This window comes from Sarcophilus harrisii, chromosome 3 (genome assembly GCF_902635505.1).
Source record: "Sarcophilus harrisii chromosome 3, mSarHar1.11, whole genome shotgun sequence".
NCBI lineage: Eukaryota > Metazoa > Chordata > Mammalia > Dasyuromorphia > Dasyuridae > Sarcophilus > Sarcophilus harrisii.
In genome coordinates, this window is record NC_045428.1 from 24,972,573 (window position 1) to 25,000,075 (window position 27,503).

Here is a 27,503-nt window from a genome sequence, read left to right on the forward strand (position 1 = left end):
TTTCCCAAATTTATTAATCTGGTACAAAATCCTCCAATTTAATTATGAGCAAACAGAACACTGAGTACCTGTGTGACTCTTGACAAATCACCTTATTTTCTATATGCAGCAGTGTTTTTTTTTTTTTTTTTTTGCAGCAGTGTTTTGAGATAGATGCATATTACTGACTGAACTGATGCCCCTTTTAGTAGCATGCCATACTTGGGTTGATGTACATTGTTCAGTCACTTGGCTTTGCCTCTGAGAATATTGAAACCTGCCAAAGTGCGGGGCCTAAAATAAGAACCTCTGAGAACACCTATTTGTGGGATCCTGGGCAAGGTAGCTGATATCTCCGAAGTTCCTTCATCTGCAGGGTAACAAATCTTAAATTTTCATAGCGGGAAGGGATATGAGGTATGACTTAGTCCCACCCTCAACCGTGCAAGAATTCCTTCTATGGCAAAGTTATCCAATGCCTGCTCTGGGTGCCACAATCAGATTAAAATGTTATTGAAAAAATATTTAATTACATAAATATAAAACAGAATATAGATAATGTAAGGATATGGTTTTCTGAGTCAATCTACAGCCTTTAGTAGCCCCCATTTTTATTTGAGTTTAACACCACTGGTCTACAACATATCAAACCTAAAGACCTCTAGTGAGTGGGAAAATACCACTACCACTACTCCCTTCCACCTTAAAACAATTCTAGTTTTTAGGAATTTTTTTTTTGAGGGGGGTGGGAAGGTTGTGTGGTTGTGGTGGTGTTTTTTTTTTTTATTATCTTGAAGCCTCAATTTGCATCTTTATAGCTTCTACCTATTGTATTAAGTTCTTCCCAATAAAACTAAGAGGGAAAGAGGAGTTATATTCCATCCCTTTCATGTGAAAATCATTTAAATATATGAAATATATTTGAATATGAAATATTCATATTTGAAAATATGAATTAAATTTATATAAATATAAGTATAAATAAATAATTATCATATCCCTTAAATCTTTTAAGAACTAAATATTCATAGATCTTTCAACTGATTGAGATCCTTTATCACTCTATTTGCCCTTTTAGATGCACTCTAGCTCATTAATATTGTCCTTCAGTTTACATGAAGAGGTGAAAACTTTAGGGCATAAACATGCTCTATGCTCTCTCTGCCACTTTTGGGAAAGATGAGGCAGTAGACTTCAGATTTCCTGGAAAATGGAACCCCCATAAACAAAGATATAAACACAATTGAGAAAGACAGAGATAGAGGGACAGAGACAGAGTGACAGTGACAGCTACAGAGACAGAGAGGGATACATGGAGATAGAGACACAGAGAGACAGAGACACAGAAACAGTGACAGAGACCGAGAAATAGAGATGGAGACAGAGAGAGAGAGAGAGAGAGAGAGAGAGAGAGAGAGAGAGAGAGAGAGAGAGAGAGAGAGAGAGAGAGAGAGAGAGAGAGAGAGAGAGAATGAATTATTTTTGGTGGACAAACATACAAGGGACTATTAATGGCTCAATGACAAATACAAATCTAATGCATGTTTATATCTCTTAGACATATGTACCTTCAGGGGAAATTTCTAAATCACGGCAAATGTACCACTATCAAAATTGCTACCAACACAATGAATGTATATATAATCCTTGATAATAATCAGAAAAGTGTGAGAAACTCACAAGTTCCTGAAATGAGGACAGTGATGAATTAAATATATACACCTGCATATATACCTCAGTGGAACCTGGGTGGATATAAGATCACAGTTTTTCCAAATCCTAGAAGGGTGAAAAGGAAAAAAAAAAAAACAGACAGACTACCAGCTATCACTCTATCTCCAGTAGAGGATTATTTCCCCCTTCTCTGATTGCAGAAAAAGTTGAGTAGGTTCTATAAAACTCTTTGCTTCACCATCCAGAAGAGACAGAAGAATTAGCAAGGCCAGAGCAGAGCTAAGAGAAAACCACTCCTCTGCCAACAAGAAGGGACCACAGTAAAGTCCTAAAAGACTACTTACAATCCCACCTTTAGTTCCAGTCACACTTAGCCAGATTTCCTAGTCAAGTTTCTTTTTTTAAGCACTCAGTGCCATTACCCATATATCCTGCCCTTCCTACCACTCCCCAAAGTCGAAGGAAGTACCATTTTCTAAAGAAAGGTGTATTCTAAACTTTGACAACAGAAAAGACAATCCAGTTCCAACATTCTTCGTAATAGAAAGCCACTTCTTCAGTCTATCTTGAATAATTCAGGAACACATTTGAATAATGGTGACCAACCACATACACAAGACAAGTTACTCCCATTGCCAAAATACTAGGAGTTGCCCCGGTGCCTTCTACAACCAAACGGAGGAGACATCCCTGACAACAGATAGCTAATATCAATAACCAATTAGATGGGGTCAAAATGACAGGCCAGAGGAGGCCTTGTTACCATTTCCTTTCTAAAATGTGGAATCTAAAACCATTTCCAAGATGGTCTGATCTAGAGGAGAGTACAAGTGAACAGTGCCCTCCCCAATATTAAACACTGTCACCATTAATGTGGCTTAAGTCCATGCTCACTCCTAAGAGATCAGAGGACACATGGAAAAGAAGATGCTTTGTTAACTTCTGAAACCTGGATCAGTGTCATCTCTCCGCTCTGAATCCAAATTCCCTGCAAATTATGCTTTCCAAGAAGCTCTCTCTTGGGAGGGAGCCTCTTCCATTTCAGGAATACACCACTGGAATCATATTGTTTTCGAAAATTGTAATATGGCTCTACATCATTTCTACCCACTTGTTTTAGTTCTCTCTCAGCAAGATGGCAAATTTAACTCATTACTTTGAACCACTTTTAGACACATCTTGTGTAGCTTCCCTTATCTTCTTTCAAAATCAAAATCCCTAATTTTCTAAATTGAACACATAACATGCTCTCTAGGTCACTGGCTTTGACTATCCAGGTTATAATACTCTGGATTCCAAAATGTGGTGCCCAATTCCAATAGAAGTGGGATGGAAAATGTCATCTGTGTCAAGAGAGAGAACTATGGAGACTGAATGTGGATCAAAGCATAGTATTTTCATTTTTTGTTTGCTTGCTTGCTTTTTGTTTCTTGTGTTTTTTTCTCCTTTTTAGCATGATTTTTATTATACAACATGGCAAATATAGAAATATTATTAAAAGAATTGCACATATTTAACATATATCATATTGCTTATCTTGTGGAGGTAAGAGAGGGAGGGAGAAAAATTTGGATCACAAAGTCTTACAAAAATGAAAATTGAAAATTATCTTTACATATATTGGGAAAAAAAACAAAATACTATTGAAAACTTAAAAAAAATGTGATGCTCAGAAGAGAATCCAATCCTGAAAAATGGCTCTGATTTTTTTTCAGGACAGGAATATAGTGTTTTTAGAGTATGTCAATATACAAACAATTAAAATCTAGAGAGTGTTTTAAAGTTTGTAAACTATTCTATATATCTCATCTCAGTCTAACAACCGCAAAAGTAATGTTCTATATATTTTTTAGACAAACACAAACTGAAGTCGTCAAGAGTCTTAGTGACTTGCCTCGAGTCACACAGCTTGTAAAGCAAGATGGGATGTGAATCCTAGAATTTACTAACTCCCAGCTAGCCCCCAAGACTCCAGGCTGTCTCCAAATTTTTCTTTTGTTCTAAACAGGACTCTGCTGATTTAGCTTGAAAAAGGTAATTAATTCACAGAAACCAACATTTTTATGTCAGCATAATTTTCAAGTTTCCTCCAGTCAATGACAGTTTAGCTTAGATAGAAAATAGAAATAAAGTTTGGGAAGAGGTGAAAATCAAATTGTATCACTAAGCAAGCAGTCAAATGTCTGGAGCATATTGGCAGGAACTTTAGATTTCGGGCTAGAAGATCAAAGTATAAATTCCACATCTGATATTTGCTAGTTGTATCAGCTTATGAGAATATCTTAAACACTCTGAGACCAAACAAAAAATTCATTTTTTTCTTAAAAGGATGATGCTTGTAAACCCTGATGCTCTCAAGCTTAGGTTAAAATAGTTGAAAATACCTTTTGGTTTCAATAGGCCTAGTAATCCCTATTACATCTAAGATAAACTGGAAAATCCTCTTTTTTTAACTTTTAAAATCCTTTACAACTCCATGGTCTGTCTTTCCAAAATCATCGTCTCTTACTCCCACACTCAGAAAACTTTTCATATTTACTTTCTGTCTATTATTCACACATGATAAATTCCTGTCCTGTGTCCTTCCTTGTGCCAGCTGTTTGTCCTTAATGGGTGGAGCCCACTTGCCCCTCACTTCTGTCTCACAAGATTCCCTCTCTTCCTTCACCTTTCCATGGGAAGCCTCTCGATCTCTCCACATACATATACTCCTACTTTTCCTCCTTAACTAGTTTGTATTTTTCTTGATGCTAATGATTATGTACTGACATATATGTTTATTGTCTTTGCCAATGGGTTGGAAGCTCTCTTAAAAGTAGGAGTCACTTCTCCTAGCAGAGCCTACTACAGTGTTTGAGGATTGACTGTAAAAACTGATCTTTTTATATTACACAACTTCTCCCTTAGATGTCTACCGTATATCATGAAGTAGGTCCACTGTATTTTCACGTCTTGTATAGCACACAAAATGTACTGAGGTACGAGTTCAAATAGAGTTGGGACATGATGTGAAGAAGATAGGCTCCATTTCCTATCCATCTACAATTTGTTCCCTGAGAACCATTGAAAACTGTTCAATCTGTTTCCCTGTTTCTTTTCCTGTCTCTCTGCTTTTTCTCTCCTTTACTTTTTTTTCTTATTCTTTTTCTCCATTTTCTCCCTCTTCAAAAGAAAAATACACCTTATTTCTTTCCCTTCACCGGCTGTAGTAAGGAATTGTATGGACTATTTGGGCCTAACCTGTGACGGAGCATTCTAAGTTTACGTTGATCTGATCAGTAATTTTGATCATCTTCCAGAACAAAGGGCAGCAACCCATCAATCAACTGATAATATGGAATTATTATGGTGCAGAGAACAGATGGATTCAAGTCAAAGGATATGGGCTTAAGTCTTGTGCCATTTACTATATACATACATAGATACCTATACACATATAACTGAATAAGTTTCTTGGCCTTTTTCATTATTCTGAAATTATGTATATTACCCTTTACTGCAGGACTGCTTTAAAGTTTGTAAGTAAAGTAAAGTAAAGTAGTTGTTTGTAAAGTTAAAAATTCGGTATCAATATTAGCTGTTGTAGTTTCCTGTTTCCCGTTTTTAATTTCTAAAGGAATTAAGAAGAGTTCACATTTCTGAATTTATAAAGATGCACATAAAAGAAATTAAGTTTTCTTCTTTTATTGGCAAAGAATCAAGAGGAAAGCATCAAGCATTCTGGATGGCTCATTTATAGCAACATGACTGAGAAGACATAGGGGGGTTATTAATGTCAGGGTTACATACAATGTACACCAAAAATGCAATCACAGTGACCAAATTCTGATCTGAATGATGTTTTCCCTCAAGTCCTGGGCATAATCTAATGGAAACATGGCAGAAAAAAGCACAAGGTTATATGAAAGGAGATGTACCATGTCACCTTCTTTGTTCTTCCCCTTGTAGATTGGATACTCCTTGGGGAAAGGTCTTTCTAGCTTTTCTCTTTTAAAAACTTTAACTCTGTGCTCTTCTGTAGTAAAATAGTCATCTACTCTGGTCATTGCGTCATCATGAGAACCTTATTAGGGTGGCCATTTAAATTTTTATTCACTTTTTTATGATTAATATTAACCTATAAAATGGGATTCAATCCCTGATGAAGACATGGCTTGAGTTGTTTATTTCTTAAGCAGAACTGCTAAATTTGTCAGTATTCAAGAATTTTCTATTCAATTTTATTATAGAAAAATACTTTCCTTCATTTATTTACCTCATTTAACTATATGGAAACCTTTTAAAGGCTTTCATACTCCATAGGGGTTTGCAAACTCTATCAATATCTCCTTGGTTTCAAACGGAGTCTCTTAAATTGAAAAACACAACAGTTTCATGGGAAAAATCTTTTCCATATAATTAATTTCCATATAATTCCATATATCCCCCCAAAAGGGGAATCCTTTAAAGTAAAGTGTTTGTAATATTCAGTGAAATATGTTTTCCTTCAATGATATGAATCTCTTCAGCCCATGATAACAGAAGAGAACTGGCAAGATGACTTTCATTGCCTTTCAGTATACTAAGAAATCATTTTTCTTGTATTGTCCTTCTTTCCCAATATCTTATGTGAAAAAAAATGCTAATATGGCTCAACTCAAAATGTCACAGTTTGGAGGTGAGAGTAGTGAAGAAATGGAGAAGTTAAAAGAGACAACAGTCCAGTGTGTTTACAAAGCACTCTTCTGGACAGCTCCTGGTCTTTTGTGGAAAGTCTATGATGCTGAGTGTGTGTGTGTGTGTACATGCAGCTGAGCACTTTTGGGTGGGGAGGCACAAATGAAGAATCTACCATTTTCTTTTTCTCCATTTCCAATTTTTATCCAGCCATCATCATTTTGAAATGACACTATTAAAAGAGCTTTGCTCATGCTACAGCATTTCTTTTCTGACCCCCCTGGCTGATGCATAAGACATATACATGAGAAGGAAGATGATTTAGCCTAGAGCTAACAGAAAATAAGATGAGAAAAGCTGCTGACAGAAATGTTTTCCATGAAAGAGAAATGGGCTTATGTTGGCACATAAAAAGTACATATTTAGTGTGTTTTGTTTTGTTTTAATGAAGGAGGAATTATGATGAGTAAAAAATGTGTCTGGTCCAATTTGCTAAAGATGGAAAACTGGGACTTTGAAAATTGCTATCACAGAAAAAGAAGATGGTAGGAAGTAACTAAATCATTCAAAGGATCATTAAATTGGATGCACTCTTTAGAGTCCAATTCTTTCATTTAAAGATAAGAAAATTGAGATCCAGAAATATTAAAAATAAATACACACACATAACACACACACGTGTGTATATCTATACACATGTATGTATCTATCTATACAATCACACCTACTACACCTATGTATATTTATAGTTCTTTATGTGTGTGAATATTATTTTGCTGTAATCTGAACCAAGTCTTAGCTTTTAGACCAAGATCAGCGAATATGTTTTTTGGTTGGTTTGTTTGTTTTAGATTGACCTAGCACAGCTTCAAACTGAGCAAGGCTACCAGAAAGGGACATCAACCCTGGTGAACTTTTCTGCATGCTGCCATATAAAAACCAACCCACTGCATAGGTGCAGAGCAGTGAACTCATTTGTTTACTTTTTTTCATGAGCTTGGGTAATACCTTATTGGGACATCCCTGAGTGTTATCTGTCACTCTATGTCTATGCATGATACTGTGACCATATAACTGAATGCATTGTGAATTGCAGTGCAATTAACAAATGGAATTGAGATTCCAGAAAAATAGCCATCAAATATAAGTCATTTGCAAATTCATGAATTTCATGAATCAAAACAATAAATGAACTTATTCAATATTAAGTTCCCTGGGAACAGATATTATGTGTATCCCCAGGGCTATACAGTGGTCTGGATATGCTAAGTGAGTAATGAGTGTTTATTAAATTGAATTGAATTCACAATACCTACATTTCACAAGGTTGCTCTCAGAAAAGAACTAGGTAAACCTTAAGAGAAACAGATAAATGGAGGCTATTAATGAGTCAATTGGGAAACGTACCAATTTCCAAAGCAGAAAAGTGATAATTCTATATTACCATAAAGAATGCTGTTAAAGGAGAACTCAAAACAGATAGCAGAGCTATTGAGGACTCTATGGACATGTTTAAAGAACATTTTGATAATTTCCTAATTAATGCATTACAAATAGAGAGCGTTATCTAGCTTGCCATGTGTTATTTTCCCATACACAAATACATATATATTTCCTGTGTATACCACATTTATATAAATTTTTATCACCTGACCTTTGAGATGCTGATTACTACAAAACTTTCATTTAGAATATTTTAATATAATTACATATTTAACATTAGGGAACTGTGAACTTGAACCACCAGATAGTAGGACGAGCACAGTTACAAAAGGCAAGGAATTCTGGAGACTTCTTATGTATATTCAAGTTGCTTTTAAGTTCTATAGGGTATCATAAAGATATGCTAACTTCAAAGGAAAAGTTTCTTCCCCTGAATTTTCATTTAATTGTTTCATTACACAACCAAAAGTCTAAGTATTCTAGAGTAGGAATATGTTTTATTAGACTGTACTCATGGACTTTAGGAAAGCAGAAGGCCCCAAATTTAAATACTCAAAAGAAATAGTGCAATATTCCAGCAAATGCATGCTGAAGAAAGCCTCATAAAGGGTAAAGAAGCTACTCAATGATCATCACTGTCTTAAAGTTTGAAGAAACCTCAGAGATCCTCTAGGCCAATCTATCCTTTTTCCAAATGCTGAACCACAGTAGGACTAACACGTTAGCATTCCTCAATAGCTTAAGGGCTTCTCAGTTTAGTGGAATCCATTACTCTCAAACCTCTCTGGTATAATTTTAATTGTTCAGAATGCTCCGATTGCATGGAAACTACATATGCCTTTCTGAAATGATGGCTTTTTCTTCTAATTCTGCTCTCTGGGGGCAAAAGAAAAAAAATATGACTCACTTTCCATGAGAAATGGAAGAAAATTTGATTTAGTGCCTGCCTTGAAGAAACTTACAATCTAGTCAGGAAAGACAACATATGCAAATATAAGGATACAGATAGAAGATAATTGTAGGGAGGAGGTATTAGAAGTTGAAAAGATAGGGAAGACTTCATTTAGAAAAAGCTGCTTGACCATTTCTGCAGCTGAATTTCTGAATTTCTCAATTTCTGCAGCTGACCATTTCTGAATATGAAAAAATTCTCTAAATCATTATTGATCAGAGAAATGCAAATTAAGACAACTCTGAGGCACTACTAGAAACCTCTGAGTGGCTAAAATGACAGAAAAAGTTAATGATAAACAGAGGGGATGTGGGGAAACTAGGATACTGATACATTATTAGTGGAATTGTGAACTGATCCAACTATTCTGGAAAGCAATTTGGAACTATACCCAAAGGGCTAACAAACTCTGCAAATCCTTTGGTCCAGAAATGTCTCTACTGGGCCTGTATTCAAGAGATCATTAAAGATCATTAAAAAGGGAAAAGGTCCCATATGTGCAAAAATGTTTAAAGCAGCCTTTCTGTAGTATCAAGGAATTGAGAAATAAGTGGTTACCTATTAGATGGGGAATGGCTGAATAAGTTATGCTATATTAATGTAATGTAATATTATTATTCCATAAGAAATGGTAAGCAGGATGATTTCAGAAAGTCCTCTAGAGACTTATATGAACTGCTCTAAGGGAACTTATATGAACTAAATGAAGTGAACAGAACTAAGAGTAACAACAAGATTATGTGACAGACATGTCTCTTTTCAACAGCGAGGTGATTCAAGCCAATTCCAACAGACTTGTGATGAAGAGAGCCATGCATATCCAGAGAAAGAACTGTGGAGACTGAATGTGGATCATAACATAGGATTTTCGTCATTATTGTTGTTCTTTGCTTGCTTTTTTCTTGTTTTTTTTTCCTTTTTGATCTGATATTTCTTGCACTATGTGATAAATGTGGAAATATGTTCAAAAGAATTGCACATGTTTTACCTATATTGGATTACTTGCCATCTAGGAAAGGGGGAAGGTTGGGAGGGAAAGAGAAAAATCTGGAACACAGGGTTTTACGAGGGTGAATATTAAAAACTAACTTTGCATGCATTTTGCAAATAATAAGTTATTAGAAATTTAAAGAAAAAATGGTGCTTGAGCTAAGTTTTTAAGGAAAATGAGGACTCTAAGAGGTAAAGATGTAAATGGAATGAATTTCAAGCAAGAAGAATGGCAATATAAAGGCACTGCTGATAGAAGATGGTGGACCACATTTCAAAACTAGGAAAGGGGACAGTTTGGATGGACTATGCAGGACCTGTAGAAGAATGAGTGATAAGTCTGAAAAGAGAGTTTTGGTCCAGGTGGTGAAAGATTTAAATGTCAAACAGAAGAAGTTACTGTTGCACAAATAATGAAGAGATAGCCAAGGGAGTTTACTGAAAAAGAGTGATTTGGATGCACTTGCATTTTTAGGAAGATTATTTTGTCAGTCTAGTGGCAGAAAGATTAGAATGAAAGACAGACCAGAAACTATCAAATACAATAAGAAATTACTGTAGTACTTCAGGCAAGTGTCAGAAATTGAATTTGTATGGTTGGCTCTGTCAGTAGAAGGAAAAGGACTTGGGCTGTTTTGGCATTAGAAATAACAAGATGTGGTGATTGATTTGGATATGTCTTGAGAAGAAGAGGAGAAAGATTATACTGAGAATGAGAATCTGGGAGTCTGAAAGATTGTGATACCCTCAATAGTCAAGAAGTTTTAAGAAAAGAGGTGGACTTGGTGTAAAAAAAAAAACCTCAAGCAAACAAATCAACCAATTCTTTCTAGGCATAGCAAGTTTAAGATGCCTTTTGGACATCGAGTTAAAAATAAACAAAAGAGGAACTATACAATGCATAACTAGAATTCAGAAGACAGTCTAGGGGTGAATATGTAAATCTGGGAATCATCAATATAGATGAGGTTCCCAAGAGTGTGGAGTAAGATGAGAAAGGTCACAGTTCACATTGCATGGTCTTCATAGCCTTTAGTAAACTTCTTTGGAATTTTGGAACTTGAAATCGGGAACTTCTCAATGTAACTAATAAAATGAGGAAACTACAACTGAACACAATGCTACCTACACCTGCTCAGCAAAGAGCCTAGAACACACTTTAAATGATCAGTTCCCTTGTTTTTTGACACTATGTCTCTCTTAACATATCTTACTATTTCTCCAGGTTCTTATTACTATTAATTCATTTTGATCTTTCCAATTAAAATTAAAAATTAAAAAAATATATTTTTTGCAGATCAACTGAGGTCTAGCTACATCTCTTCCCTATTGTACTGGTGAAATTAATTTCTTGAGCCCAAGAATAGTATGCCATATTTATAGTTACTAAATTTATCTCATTAGAAATTTCTTATTCTGATCTGTTGAGTCCTTTCTGGATATTATTATTTAGGATGTTAGTTATCCCTCCTAACTTTGTCATCTAAGACTCTGAGAAAGATGTAATTTATTTCTTCAAATAATTCATAAAAATGTTAAACAAACCAGGGAGATTATTGGTATCCTTTATTAGACACTTAATTATAAGTTAACATCGGTCCATTAATAATTGGACTTTCAGTCCTAGTATTTAAGCAGATGAAAATCAAACTAAGTATCCTAAAGTCTCCATTTCTCCATCCTTGTCACAAAGAAAGCTTGAGACTTTGTTCAATGCTATCTTAAAGTTTAGATAAACTAGACAATAAAATATCCTCTGTCAAAGAAAAAAACAATCTGTGGGTGGGGTATCAAGCAAATCAGCTCTGGCTGGCTTGGTAGAGTCACACAGTTCTTGATAATCTTTATTTTCCTTTTTAAATGTTGACAGATCATTCCTTCATTAAGTCCTATAATTCTGTTAAGTCAAAATTACTGATCTATATATCCAAACAACTCCCTTTCCTTCCTCCCTTTTGAGGCCCATTAACTTTAAGGTTTATGAAAAAAAATAACATCTTCTACATCAGTCAGAAGATAGTAGTATTATGCAATCCTTTCACTTCATACTACATTCTGACTATATCCATGAGGGTATCCTTAGGACAGCTCTATCACTTCCAAACCTACTTCTCTAGTCATATAGGAAAGTAATCAAGAAAATAGCCACCTGGGCAGGTGATTTAACATTTTAAGAATTAATGGAATGATTCCCTACCTTGCTTAGTGTCAGAAGGGTATATAATCAGAAAGAATGGAATATAATCTTGGTTAAAAATAATAGTAATAATAAAAATTATATTCAATATTTTTTGCAAATTAAATCTTTTCTTCTTTTTTTTCTCTTTTTGGCTTTATGGGAAGGGAAAGAATATTTTCTCCTAGGCCCATCAAAATAGTGACTTCAATGCAATTATTTCACTATAAACCACATAGAATATGCAGATTTAGGGAAATGCAGCTCAATTATTGGGTGATGTGCCAAGAATACATTAAGGAAAAATTTATTACTTCATTTTATCTCATACTACATCCAAGGACTTGGGAAAAACATGTCAGAGAAAAAACAATATAGGCTGCTAACTCAAAATGGATAAAGGCCAAAAGGAAAAATTTCTCTCCATCTTGGAGCAAAGAAGGTTAAAATCAGAATGAATGCACTATGTAATCTTAAAAATACTTCAGCTAAATGGTACAACTGGCTCTGAAGTCAGGAGCATCACAGTTCAAACCTGATCTTAGACACTTAACAATTACCAGCTGAATAATCTTAGGAAAGTCACAAAAACTCAATTATATACATGAATAAATAAATGAATGAATAAATAAAGTAATTCAAATTACCTGAAATATTCTTCAATGTATTTAATTCTTTTTCCAAACTGTCTAAGGTTTGACGATCAGCAGCATCTTCAAAGAATGGTTCATCTCGCTCAGTTACATCAAGGTATTCAATTTCTGAAATTTCTGTAGTAGCTCTGGATATTGGCCGAAAAACTGCACTTCTTGGTCTTTGGTGCAAAGACATGTAGCTCCGAGAGCTATTATGAATCATTTTACAAATTGGTATATTTGCTGATGATGGCCTCTTGGAAATACGCCCTAAAACACAATGCAAAGAATTTGAATATAATTATTACTATTATCACTATCAATAAATAACAGAGGGTGCATATAAATAAACCCACTAAATGTAGAGACAATCAGCAATAATTCAATTAGAACAAATGAGTTCATTAGACAATCACCTCTTAATTACCAATTTCACGATTTACTATAGCATATATTTCATGTGGATACTTCCTACTATGAAGGAGACCTCTAGCCTGTTTTATTCTGTTAGTTGGTATGGGTTCACAGAAATCAAATTTATTTTAACATAAATAATTTTTTTAAAAATTCTCAGGATTTTCCTCTGGTGTCACATACTGGCTTAGACAATCACTTAATTTCTTAAAGGCTCAAGCAATGGAACAAATACTGTGGCAGCTATAGAAAACTAGAATTGTCCCCTCATATTTCTCATGGAACAATTACTTATATAAGTTTAGTAAGACCCATCATTGTTGCCCTCAGAAAGATTAATTTTCAGACCAGCACTCATTAGCGATAGTCAGGAAATGGGGAAACCCACCAGCACTGTTGTCAGCTACCCCCATTTATCTCATTTGGCTGCCAGTTCATGACTCTGCTCCTTCTGACAATGAGAAAACATCATCAACTCTTGCTATCTATCTTCCCTCTCTGCCCATGATTCTTCATCATTGTCCACTGATCTACTGAGGCTACATGAAGTTCTCTGGACTTAATCATCTACTCCACTGCTGACTTCTTACAACTTCTGGGGTTTTTCATGGGCCCTCCTCCTGAACTTCCCCCTTCCTGTGCTTTTTCTCCCAATTAGAGAGTGAATTCCTTGAGAACAGGGACTATCTCACTTCTCCTGTTTGTGTACCTGTTGTTTAGCACAGTAACTACTATATGTTGTTGCTTTCAGTCATTTTCAGTCATGTCTAATTCTTCATGTCCTGATTCAGGGTTTTTCTGGAAAAGGTATGAAAGGAGTTTGCCATCTCCTTCTCTAATTCAATTTACATATGAAGAAACTGAGGCAAACAGGGATGAGTGATTTGCCCAGAGTCACATAGCTAGTGTCTGAAGCCAGATTTGGATGGTTCTCTTGATTTCAGGATCTATCCTCTATCCTCTGAGGTTCCTAGCTATGTGGTATGTGTGGTATCCAAAGAATTGGTACAAGAAATATATAAAAAAATTAATGACTTGGATGCCTTCCAAGGGGCACCAGTCTTAATGAGTGTTTTAGAACTTTATTTTTAAAATAATCTTGATGAAAATGTAGTTTATACTTATATATAGTTTATAAATATATATATATTACATATATATGATACACATGCACACATATATGTAAAGTATTTTGCAAAACTTTTATAAGTGCTATGAAAATGTCAGCTATTATTTTCCTATAATAGTAAAAATTAGATTTTTTTTGAGAAAAAAAAGGAAGGGAGAGGAATGACCTATATATACAAAAATATTTAGAGCAACTCTGTCTATTGCTTAATTGCTCAATTGTTGCTCAATTTTTGGGAAAAAAAAAGGAAAATGAAGGGAAGTCCTTCAATTAGGGAATGGCTAAACAATATATGGCATATGATTATAATGGAATATCAATTGCTGTAAGAAATGATGATTTCAGAAAAATCTGAAAAGACTTATATGAACTGACATAGAGTGAAGTGAATAGCTCCAGGAGAATGTTGTACACAATAAATGCAATATTCTTTGATGAAGAACTATGGATGACTCAGTTATTCTAAGCAATAGAATTATCCAAGAAAATACCAAAGGACTAATGATGAAGCCTTCTATCTGCCTGCAGAGAAAGAATTGATATGGTTTGAATGCTAGTTTTCAAGTTCTTTCATTCTTTTATCTTTTATTCATCTTTTTTTGTACAAAATGACTAATATGGAAATATCCTACAGGATTGCACATGTATAACCTGCATTTTATTGTTTACTATCTCAGGGAAAAGGGAGGGAAGGGAGGAAGGGAAGGAGGATAAAATTTGGAACTCAGAACTTTTAAAAATATGTAAAAATCCTTTTAACATGTTATTAGGGGAAAATGAAATTAATTTTAAAAATTATGACATTGTCTTTTTATTGAAGTGGAAATTATATATAATTAAAAGAAGACATTATAGAACCCAAATGAAAAGCTAATCCTTGCAATATTACTTGAAATATTACTTAAAATATTACTTTGATTCTCAGAATTTGGTAAAGGTTAGGACTTCTTTGGCAATTTGTAAAGAACTCAGGATGTTCTTAGAATATGTCCAAATTCTAATCAATAAGCAATTAAAAGGAAAGAAATAGCTAAGAGAAATTCTCAATTGGACATAAGTTATAGATCTGTCTTCCTTCTATGAACTCAGAATTATATTTATTTCCAGATAAAATTTCCTTAAAATTGTTACTTATGTTTTGATTAAAGAGTTAATTTGTGGATATAAAAAAAAGGGAAAAAAGGAAAATCAGGCATGGCATTATCTTGACATTTAATTGTTGGATATAAAGAAAAAAAAAAAATCAGTGTGAATGCTTCATACTTTCAAAAATGAAATACTACCATCTAGTGGCTAAGATTTGAAAAGCAATCAACCAGAAATGTACAAATGTTCCTGAAAAGATGGGAAGCTAGCTCAGTGTAAGCTTTAACATAGTTGGCTGCTCATGTCAAAAAATCAAGGTTACAAGTCAAATGGTGACTCCTCTGTGCCTTAGTATGAATCACTGTGTCTGAAATAAGTACTAAAGGTAATACACCCAAGTCAAGCTCTGCTGGCAAAGCATTTCAGAAATCAGGGTCATCTCCACACCAGAACAAATCTTTAGTGAAGGCTAATAGTCAGGGTAATAAAGTACAAATAATAATAGGAAATCAGACATAAGATTGGTGTTAATATAAAAAGTAGATGCATCACTTAGGAAATACTGAAATTTGAGGGACTTTTTCAACATATCAAAATATCAGGAGATGAACATATTAATACCCAAAACCTTTTTGACTAGGTTATAAAAATGGGTGACTCCTTTTATAGCCAGTTAGACTACATTTCCCAGTATCCATTATAGCTTAGAAAAATTAAAAATTAACAATAAGCAGAGACCTAAAAAAGGAACTGAAAAGAAGTGTAGGACACCAGTCAATAGTAATAGCTAAAACTGTAAACTGAGGTTAAGTATGTCAGTCAATTGGAAAGGTTTCCTAAAGGGATTAAGAAAAAAATATTTCTTCACATTAGTGGAAAACACAGTGAAGGAAAGCTCAGATCTTCATATCAACCAGATGTTATATGTCAACTAACAAAGATGGGAAATAAATCTCCAAAATATACCACACTCGTGTTCTTGTAGTTTCTACCATTAAGCACTACCATTTTGCTAAATAATAGGAAAATCTCAGTCTCAAACATGAATACATTAAATGTACAGTACTTTCTATGTGAAAAGTCATCACAATGATAAAAATACATTAATATTATTAATATGAATGTTAATTATACTAACCTATAGGGAAACAATCTATTTGGTAAGTTTCATGGTCTCTTATGTGCCAATTAAAGAGCTTGAGGTGGTACAAAGTAAATGGGCTTGCATTATAGAGGTCTAGGTTTAAGCAGGATAAAGTATGGTATAGGAGATAAAGTGCTAGACTTGGAGGCAGGAGGACAAATTCAAATCCTGTCTCAGAAAATAAAGGTGAGTACTGATAGCAGGATACAATTCACATTTCTAGTACTGTGTGACACAGTATTGGTACATTCACAGCTGTGTGACCTGGGGCATGTCACAGACACTCAAGACTTCAGCTCTTTCTCTTTAAAATGAGAGTGTTTGGGAACAGAAGTCTTCTAGGAAGCAAATGAGATGATATTTGTAAAATGCTTCATGTACCTTGGCATAGAGAATTAAGTGTTTCATAAATGTCTAGGTCCTTCCCAACTAAAAATCTCAAAAGAACCAAACATCCCAGAAGAAAACTAAAAGAAAGCAGTCAGGGAAGAAGGCAAAAGGTCCCAGTGGATCTGCTATACAATCATCAGCGAGAAATGGCAAATTCTGGCATGGAATTGTATATTTGTCTCTATTTAGTTTATATTAAATTATGTTTATATTTGACAAATACTCCATCTTATCAAGTTATCATTTTGATTCAGTTTATTAGAAAGTGAATGTATTCTGGAGTCTCATAACACAAAATGTAATATATGGGAGATTGAGGTGGATTTATTGCTAGATATACAAAATGTTGTTTCATAAAGAATAATTACGCAATACAGTTTTATCTATAACACAGTTATGAGTATGGATAGATTCCAGTATATTAATGCCTGAGAAGTATGATTTTGTAGATTTATGGAACAGTATTTTGGTTTGAACATGAACTTGATCAGTCTAAGGTCATCACTGGAGAAATACAGAGCAGGGAGTTTTGTATAGTAACAAACTTTGTTGATGGGCAGAGGCTTCTGAGTTGATCATTTCCTCCCAAAGTGTGTGTAATGATTCACAAGAGGTGGGGAGGGAGAAGGATTCAGCATGAGTCCAGCAACATACCGAGAGACAGAATTCAAAACTGCCAAGAGTGAGTCAGTAACATTTTCGGAGAATAAAGAGAGCCCAATGGAGGGCCAACACTGTGGCTACTGAAGTATGAAGGGTTCTGGGTTGTTGTCAGACAACTGTACTTTTTAATTTCTATCTTTTTTTTTAATTTCTTATTCCTTATCATCAGGGTGCCAGTTACTCTTTATAACCACAACCAGTGTCTACATCTATAGCCGAATTTATCTCCCTTCTCATATGCTTCAAACTTAAGACACACAATAATCATGACTGTGAGGATTAAGGTTATAGTAAGACTATAGATGCACTAAGAGGAGGACTAAGAAAGATGTCCTATAGATAATAAGAAGGTGCTTGAGAATTAAAAGGAAGCCAGGGGAGAGGATGGAGAGTGTTCCAGTCACTACGAATATTTAGTTGGGAGATGGAGTGATCTGGGAGAGCAACAGAAAGGAGGCCAATGTTCCTGGATCACTAAGTCTATGGGACAGTAAAATATACATAAAAACTGTTGCTCATCCTTCATTCTCGAAGAAGACTAAGGATGGTATCAGAAGGTTATTGTTTTGCTCGGTGAGTGAATTGGATTTAAGTGAGCCAGGACTGTGCAAAGTCATCAATCTCACTGTCTTCTCCAGAGACATTAAAGTCTAGTACAAGATATAGGTCAGGACCACTGGACATGGTCCAGGATTCAGGGGGAGACTCTTTTTAAGCTAAGGTCTTTCCCAAGTTTCAGTCTGTCTGAAGCAACACTCATTCAGTGAGTAAAGGCAAGGTAAGAACTGAGGCAAAAAATGGCCTTGTTTGCCATCTCAAAAGAATCAATCTGGGAGAGAAAGACCTTCAATGTTTCTGGTCAGAGCAGAAGCAATTGCTATTTACACTCACTCTGAGCCATCAAAACCAAAACCATAAGCAACTTAGGCTTGGACTGGAACCTATTTCTGGCCAATTAGTGAGAGTCAGAATGATTTGGATTTAAAGGCACAGACATGACTTTGAAAGCTAGAGAATATTAGATTTCATCCTGGAGGTAACAAGGAGGCATTAGAATTTCATTAAGGGGGCCGTGAGGTAATCAGACCTGCTAGTTGTAAGAAGTTCAATTTGATCACTGAATGGTAGAAGGGCTTCAGAAAGGAGACCTACTAATAGATTTTGCGGTGGTCTAGGATGGTGACAATGTCAGAAGAGAGATGGGAAATTGTCAGGAACAGAGATTAAGAGAGAAGGAAGGGTCATGGATGACCATTAGCTGGAAATCCATGTGCCTTCAATGCTTGGGTATTCTGGAACCTCCTTTGCTTCATCTGAAAATGTAAAAGTTTTTAAGGAGTTGAATTCCAAGTAAGGGAGGTGTTAGTATATTATTCTCTGTGACAATCATCTGTGAATATGTCTTATTGCTTTTACTATATTACAAGTAACATAAGGGCAGAAACCATGATTCTTCTGTATCCTCAGACCTTCTAAAATATCACTTTGAATGCCATAAATGGTATTCACACTTCAGACTGGGCTCAACATTTGAACTCACTTGAAGCTAAATTTAAGAATTCTATGATCATATGCTCCTTTTATGACAATTACAAAATATATAGAACCAGTTAGCTATGGGTTCATATGCCTTATGCAAACTTTGAACTGGAATGTAAGTCTCTTGAGAATAGGAATGACTTCCTTTTTTGTTTTCCAAGTGTAAGACAAATGGCATATTCTTAGTAAATTCTGGATAATTGGAATTAAAGGATAATCTAATGTTCTCATCAAGGAAGCTAAGTCATTTTACAAGGGAGTTGGTAGCAAAACTGGAACTAAATAAAATTCAGTTTCCTGTGTCCTATCAAATAAGTGTTGAAACTAATCCAAAAATATAATTCAGTTCAACAAACCTGTATTAATTACATGGTATATGCAAGGCATTGTGGTATATGAAACAGAAAAAAAAATCTCTTCAAGGAGCTTACCATCTAATCCCAGAGAAATATAGTTATGCAAATAAATGCATTTAACACAAAGGAAAAATAAGGAAGATTTCTGGAAGAAGACATTCATGTTCCACTATGGTTTTAAAGAAATGTTCCATGAAGGAAATTAATGAACTAGAAAGCCAGTGTGTTATTAAAGTCATCAGTGTGAATATAATGAAATCACAAAGCATAATGTTAAGGTCTGTGATAAAAAAAAGAAGACTAAAAATCCAATACTGAACTCATTGAGGAAGGGGGGGAAATGACTTAAAAGACAATAAGAAAGAAATGGAAAAAATATGAGATGGTACAAACTTCAAAAGGAAAGGGTGCTTAATTCTGCTCATACTGTGGAAATTCAGAAATACACTTGGGTTTTCTCTTCATATTGAAGAAGCAGCTAAGACTGAAGAAGTACCCTAGCAAATGCTAGCCTATACTGTTACAGCATATCATAATATGGAGTTTGAGGATAATTTCCTATTTTCATGAAATGAACATTAAAGTTTTGAATGGAAATTATATTTTACCTGAAAAGGACTACTCATAAATAAAATGAGAATTAACATAAAATTAAAGTATGTAAAGGCATTATTTTAAATTGATCAAATCACTGACTAAATCATAATAACAATTTTCAATTAAGTTGACTCTATAAAGTTGGACAACGTGTGCCATAAATTTTATTAAATATTAAAATATTTAAAATAATTTTAAAATGTGGTTCAACTGAGAACCAATTAGAAGGATACATGTAATCAGCATTTGGGCCTAAAGAAATATTATTGGAAGAGAAAGGGTATAGAGAGCAAAGCCAAGTATGTTGTTAAACAGTTATTAAGATAAAACAAAGTTACAATCAAACTATTTAATTGTAAAAATAAATAATATAAAATCATAAAACAAATCATGTTTCAGTTACAATATCAAAAAATAATCTAAATTTAAGTAATCATTACAACCAGAAGATATTTACTAAAAATGTCCATCCACTGAACTGTAATAATCACATATAAAATTTAAGAAACAGTTAACATTCATAAGAGGTGAAGGTTCACAACTATTCCCTCATTTTATTTTGTTTCTTAGTGCGTTTTGGATTTATTTATTTGCTTTGGTTTGATTTTCAATATTGCAAATATGAGAATTTCCAACTATAAGGAGTTTATACTGTTTGGGAACAGAAAAGATTAATGGAATTGGATGTTTATATCGTTAACAAGAGACATATGTAGCAATATTTTTACATTTCTCAGAGATGGATAATTCTTGCTTTATATTTTTAAAACAAAAATAAAGCAATTTAACACAAAGCAATGAACAATAAGAACAAAATTCTTAGTTGATCCATCTGTTCCTCTTATTTAACATCCTATACCTCTCTTCCTTTTCATGGTTAAATTTCTTGAGAAAGCTATCTGTAATCTGTGCCTCTACTTTCTTTCTTTTCATTCTCTTTTTACCTTTGTAGTCTAGCTTCCAACCTCTGAACTTCCAACTTCCAACCACTGAAATGGTTCAATGACCATTGATCTGTTATTAGCTCAAGCTAATGGCTTTTTTTTCAATCCTCATTCCTCTGGATCATTCTATAGACAATACATTGTTGATCACGCTATTACCCTTGATACTCTATTTCTTCTTGTAATGTTTTTACTTTGCTTTGTTTTGTTGTGTGTTTGTTATGTCTGTGTGTCCGTGTGTGCTTCTGTATGTGGACATGCACACAGGTGTGTAAAATGTTCCTGCTTTTTATCCTACCTATCTAATCATTTCTTCAGTCTTTTTTGTTGTATCTTCCTTCACACAGGTCTGTGGGTGTCCTACTAGAGTCCTCCAATTTGTTTATCTTCTTCCCTGTTTTCTATCCCTCTAACCTATTCTGTTTAATGATATCATAAGCTCCCATATATATTCACTTATCATCTCTCTTCAGATAACCTGAGATTTAACCCATTTTTCTAAGCCTTCAATAAATCTCCATTGGCCAAGTGGACAAAACCAATTAGATAGAATAGTTAGATAGAAGAAATCTTAAATTCAATATGATTTAAAACTGAAGTCATTATTTTTCAAGAATGCTTTTATTCCTCATTTCATATTACTATGAAGGGCACAACCACCCGTTCACTTACCTGGGCTTATAATATGGGTGCCATTTTGACTTCTTTATTAAATCCCATAATCTAATCTGTTGCCAAGTCCTATCAATGATAGATTTGAAGTATCTTTCTAATGAAGCTCTATTCTATACACACATAGCTATATCACTCTGATAGAACCTTCATCACCTCATACCTGGATTATTGTAATAATAGCCTTTAACTGATTTCCCTCCAGTTTTTTCTTACTCCAATCTATTCTCCATTCAGCTGTCAAAGTAATCTTCTTAAACCACAGATTTAACTATATCTCTTCTCTGCTCAATAAATTAAGAGTGGTTCCTTATCATGCCCAGAATAAAATGTAAAGCCCTCTGAGTTTTAAAATTCTTTCTTATCTGTGCCTTCTTATCTCTCTGATCTTCTCATACATAATTTATTCCTCATTTTGTAAATCCCAGTGACACTGACCTCACACATGACACTCCATCTCCTTACTGTACATTTTCATTCATCCCTGGAATTCTCTCCATACATCTGGCTTCCCTAAATTACCACAAGTCTCAGCTAAAATCCCACTTTCTACAAGAAGCCTTTCTCTTATTCCCCTTAACATTAGGGTCTTCCTTTTGAGTATTTAATCTGTGTGCATATTGTCTTCACTATTAAATTCTAAGCTATTTGAAGATAGAAATTGTTTTGACCTTTGTTTCTTTGTAGAACTTAACACAGTGCCTGACACAGAGTATGTATATCACAAATGTTTTTTTATTTGAGTTGAATAATTTCAAAATACTCAGAAGAAAAAAACTTCATTATGCAAATCATTCAACTCTATTTCAAGACCAACAGATGCCATTTATGTCTTAGAAATATCCTTACCTCTTTGAGGATGTAGCACACCTGACATTTTTTTCTGGTTATTCCAAACAATATCCTGAACTATTGAATCATCAGCATATTCACTTAAACTACTCTCAGATATCCACTGTTGGTTTCCTGAAATCAAAATGGGAAAAATAGAAATCTAACATTAAACACAGAAAAATAGCTCATTCTCTTGATGTTTGCCTAGAAAAGCTGTACTTTAAATGAAACATGCACCATTGTGGCACAATTGAATTAGTAGTTAAAAAAAAAGTATTCTAATAGCTGAATATATTTATTTGTATCATTAAATATAAAATGACATTAAGTGTACATGAATACCAAAAATGAGAAGAATTTTTCACACAATAGGTGTTCCCTAAATACTTACTGAATTTAAATGGTAAAAAAAAAAAGATAATTGTTGAGAAGTTATTTAGTATTTTAAAAATAATTGGTGATTAGCATTTCAAAGATAGGCATTTGTATGTCAAGATAGTTGTTTATTACATATATATATATATATATATATATATATATATATATGTATCCAAATTCCTTGTACTTGGGAAATTAAACACACAAATTACATGTGTATGTATACAGACCGATTAGAATATTCTAAGTATTGTTATATCATGTCAGAGTATCTTGTCTAAATTGTTTTTCCTTGAAATAAGGAAGGTGTCAGACTGCAGGACAGGAGGAAAATGCACATCATATATAATACAAAAGCCAAGAGCAACAGAGTTTATTTTGTTCAGTTTTATTTTTAAAGAGAATCTGTAAAAGTTTCTCTGGCTTTAGAGATTCTCAAGCTTGTAAACTGAGGAAAAAGAATATTAGATCAAACACTGAAATAATCAAATTAATTAATATACTTTTCTCATTTTAAAAATGTGAAATAATAATACATGCAAGTACTCTGATTCCAATGTTTCCTATTAGTTTACAAATAAAATAGGCACTGAGTTAAAATGTTCTTTTTACTTTTCTCACAGAAAAAAAAAAAACACATTCAGATAACAGCATTAATATCATTCCACTTCACTTTGCATTAAATTACTAACAATTTTCATAGGCAAATTGAAAAGAATGATTTTATTCATTACCCAAAGCTGCCATAGAATCTTTAATTGGAAGATTAGGAGTAAGTGACAGGAGGAATAGGTAACAAGTAATTTATAACACTCAAATGCAAACTGATTTGATGTAATCGAGCTTTACCTGTGAGTGTAGTCTTGCTGTTGGAAGGGCTGATCTCAGATTTCATTGCCAGGTTTAATTTGATTTTTTCTTTAGAATGATTTTTACCAAAGACAAAGAATTTCTCAAGTCCTTGATATTCTTCAGTTATGGGCTTACTTCTGAGGGCTATTTTTTGTAACTAGGAAACAAAATATTTAAATAAATGAAATTGATTATTTATCAATGTAAAAATAGATTTGAATTATAAACACTAAAAAAGATGATTCAAAATAACAATCATGAATAATAATAATGAAATAACTACAATCTTATCTATATGAAGAGTTAAGAGAAGAGAATATCCATTTCTCTTCTAATTAGTTTTTCTTTTTCTCCTTTCATTTCTTTTTTCCTTAACAATTACCTAAAGAATGATGGAATTTATCTTCTAGAGAGCTATATATGTAATTGTTATAGGCCTGCCTATATAGAAAAAAAAATAGTAAATTTTCTAAGATTATTAATGGGGTCAGAACTGTTCTGCCTAGTTTCAACTCCTTGAGAAAAATGTCTTTTCCAAGTTATACTCATGACTTTTAACTTCATTACCATGATGCTAATTCAAGATTCTGACTGGAGAGCTATAGGTTAGAATACCAAACTCCGCCCAATGCCTGTCTTTATACAGGGCAAAAGCTGGATTCAGCTCTCTTCACTCTGTATCTGGGCTGCCTTATTTTAACTCTATTGAATAAGATGGCCCACCCATCCACATGCCCAGGAACCTCCGTTTTTCTTTATCCCTTTCCTATCTCTTTGTGTGTATTTCCTGTCCTTCTCCCCTTCATCCCCACCATTATATTGTAAGCTCCTTGAAACTAGAAACTTATTTTTAGTAATTGTATCCCCAGGGCTTAACATAGTACCTGGAACATAGTCAGCACTTAACATGTTCATTGGATTAAACTGGATATTCATATTCAAGTGATATAAATAAAAATAACCTGATATTGGAAGAAATATTCCTAAATAGTAGTATTTATTCCTTTATGTTATGACTGAGGACTTAGAGTGTGTAAGGCATTGTAAGGCAATATAGTGACAGTTAACCTACTTCCAAGAAGTTTTTAAGAGAAATAACAGGCAGGACTGATGGAAAATTAACTATGGTGCAATCACGCAGGTTTTGTCCTTTGAGAAATTTGAGGGAAATGAGTGAGGAGGATCTTCCAAGAAAGCTTTCTGGAAAAGATAGTACCTAAGGTAGGTCTTGAGAACAAGGGACATCAATGAGCCATTCTGAGCATGGAGTTAAGCCTCACCAAAGGCACAGACAGAAGAGAGAATAAAATGGAAGACAAAAAATGAGAGCTTTGGTCTTTAACCAATGTTTTAAAAATAATCTTTAGAGAAAAATGGACAAAAAGTTAAAGTTATTTCCAGTTTTAAAATTCCATTTTTAAAAAGAATACTTTTTCCATGATGCTAATGTTCAGCTGTGGTTTTGTAAAACTTTTCTCAAACAGGTCCATCACTCATAATTAGTATCTTTAAGGGAGCCAAAAAATGCCTTCAAATGGATGATTATTCAGAGACTCAAAAAATTGAATTTTTAGCTACATTTACCACCACATTCTATCTATACTCTTAGATAAACACTTATCATTACATATTTCTCCCCTTTGGCCCTAGGCTTATTTACTTATAGTTTGGTGACTGAATTCCATGGGCAGATGGTAATGCAAAAGCTAAACAAAACCCACAATGAGAGAGAGACTGTAATTTACATTTAGTTCTTGTGCCAACTACTGAAGGTTTCCATTTTAGAATGCCCAATATCCATAGCTTACTGAGTTTCCAAATGGAAAAAATCATTGAATTATTGTATACAGGTTCATTTTCAGAAATGCTGCCCTCTTAAAATTACATTCTTGGTTCTAGAAAAATGGAGGTCAAAGACAACACATTAGAAATCAGATATTTGAAGCTTTTAGTAGATGCAGCCTTGTTGTTACTTAAAAATAATTTATTTCAAACAAGTTTGAGAACTTCAGAATTTTAAGCTTCAAATAACTTTAAAAGTCCATAAAATCATTCCAGGATTAATGAATTTAATTAGTCATTAATTAATAATTCCAGCTTCAAAGGTCTATTTTCTATGAAATGTGGGATCAGAATTTCACAAGGATTTTAGAGATCATTAACTACTACACCAATAATTCTTTTCCTCCTCCTTCTAATTCTTCTTTTTAAAGGGATCTTAGAGGTCATTAACCACAACATAATGACCCTTCTCCTATTGAACTAACCCTTTCCCTTTTATCTTCTTCTTCTTCCCTTTAAAATCTTATCCATTATTGCTGCATTGAGTGCAAAGGTGATACAAAAGAAAAAGTAACAGGAAATCAGTCAAAATGAAGCTCAGTAGGGCCTTTGTCCATCCTAGATTTTTACTGTATATGGAGATCATGAGAACTAGAAATAGCTTAGCCTCCATCAAATATAAACCCATAAAGAAAGTTGTGATTAAGGGACTTGTTAATTAACACCTGCAGCAGAGCTCATGTGAGGCATACAAAATTCTACTCTAGTCCTTTATGTTAGCTTTTTATAAACCTTTACGTGTCAAGTGTGTTTTTTAGAAATAATATATTCTTGGGTTTCATAGTGAATATAAGAATTTATCTTTATTTTTTTCCAATGCTATATTCATATATTACTTCTCCTTTAAAGCAGTAGCTTCCAAGTTTTCTGTAATTGTAATATCTTTGTACTCGAACTTTTTAAAGCTGTCTACAGTATCTCTATTTGACTTTGAAGTTCTGGATTCTGGTTTGTGGCATATGCTAAGACCTTTTACTTTGGTGTTTCTTTTAGCAGATTGCTGGTAACTTCTTTCCATGTTCATTTTGGTCTCTAGTTTTAAAAGATACTAAGAAATTTAAAAGATACTAAAAAATTGTTTGATCTTTTCAAGTAGTCTGATGATACTCCAATGATCACTCTATATTTAAGGCTATTTGTTTTATTTTCTTTTAAAATATATCCTTAAAATTTTAATATTTTGTTTTTGCCTACTATCCCTTCATATATCATTCATTCATTTATTTCTGTTTCATACTTTCTAATTTTTAGGAAATCCATTTCTCAGGAAAAAATTCCTGAAAAGATTCTGAGTAACGGAGTCAGAAAATTTGTGACTCTCCAATTTCTTCAATTAAAAAAGGCAGAACATCACCTCAGAGAGCAGTAGTAAGTAATTAATATAAGGTAAATCAGTTGTACAATTTGGGAAGACTCAAGCTCCAAGGGTGGGCCAATGAGTAAAAATCAAACATCTCCAAACCAACTCTGCAGATTCAACAAACAAGCCCTGGAGGCAACTGGGTTGAGAGAAAGCCTCAGCATTGGTGGTTTGATGGCTGAATAGGAGAAAACTGAAGGACCTTCTACTGTTGAAAGATGCCAAACCCAAGAATACTGAAGAGAAATGTCCCAGATTGTGGCTGCAGTGAAAAGGTGCTAGGACATACTTTGTGAGTGAAGTATGTAGGGTCTGGGACCCTGTTCACTATGGACACTTACAAAACAGCAAAATCCCTGATTTCAGTTTCATGGCAGAAAGAGTAACTAATTTTTGCAGCCACCAGAGGGACTGCAAAGAGCAAGATCATTTGTAGGACAGAGTGGCTGAGGGTCCTAGTTGTGTCTTGGGAATAGAGAGGAGAGTCCAAGATTGGGCCCTGAAATGAATTTCAGGAAATAATGAGGTTCGGAACATTAGTCCCAATTGACTAAAATTTGATTGCACCAAGAGCTGCTAAAAAGAAAATAAAGCAATAAATAAGGAAATAAAGATAAGTACACAGTTGAGAAAGAACCCGACCATAGATAGTTACTATAGGGATAGAAAATATCTGGTTTCATATTCAGAAGAAGAGAGCAGAGCTTTTAAATAAAGCCACTTCTTTTAAAATGAGAAACGTCAAATGATCTTAAGCAAAAAAATGAGTTCCTGAAAGAATTTAAAAATTATTTTAAA

At 33.9% G+C, this 27,503-nt stretch overlaps 1 protein-coding gene across 1 annotated transcript in view; it reads right to left on the reverse strand.

Annotated features, from left to right (window-relative positions):
- ZBBX (zinc finger B-box domain containing) overlaps positions 1 to 27,503 on the reverse strand; it is a 114,736-nt gene that overhangs the window by 9,244 nt on the left and 77,989 nt on the right. Inside the window, exons 16-18 of the mRNA XM_012546610.2 lie at positions 23,501 to 23,660; positions 22,289 to 22,405; positions 12,518 to 12,775 (exon numbers count right to left, since the gene is read on the reverse strand). Coding sequence (XP_012402064.1) covers positions 12,518 to 12,775; positions 22,289 to 22,405; positions 23,501 to 23,660 — 535 coding nt within the window. The remainder of the gene's footprint in view (positions 1 to 12,517; positions 12,776 to 22,288; positions 22,406 to 23,500; positions 23,661 to 27,503) is intronic.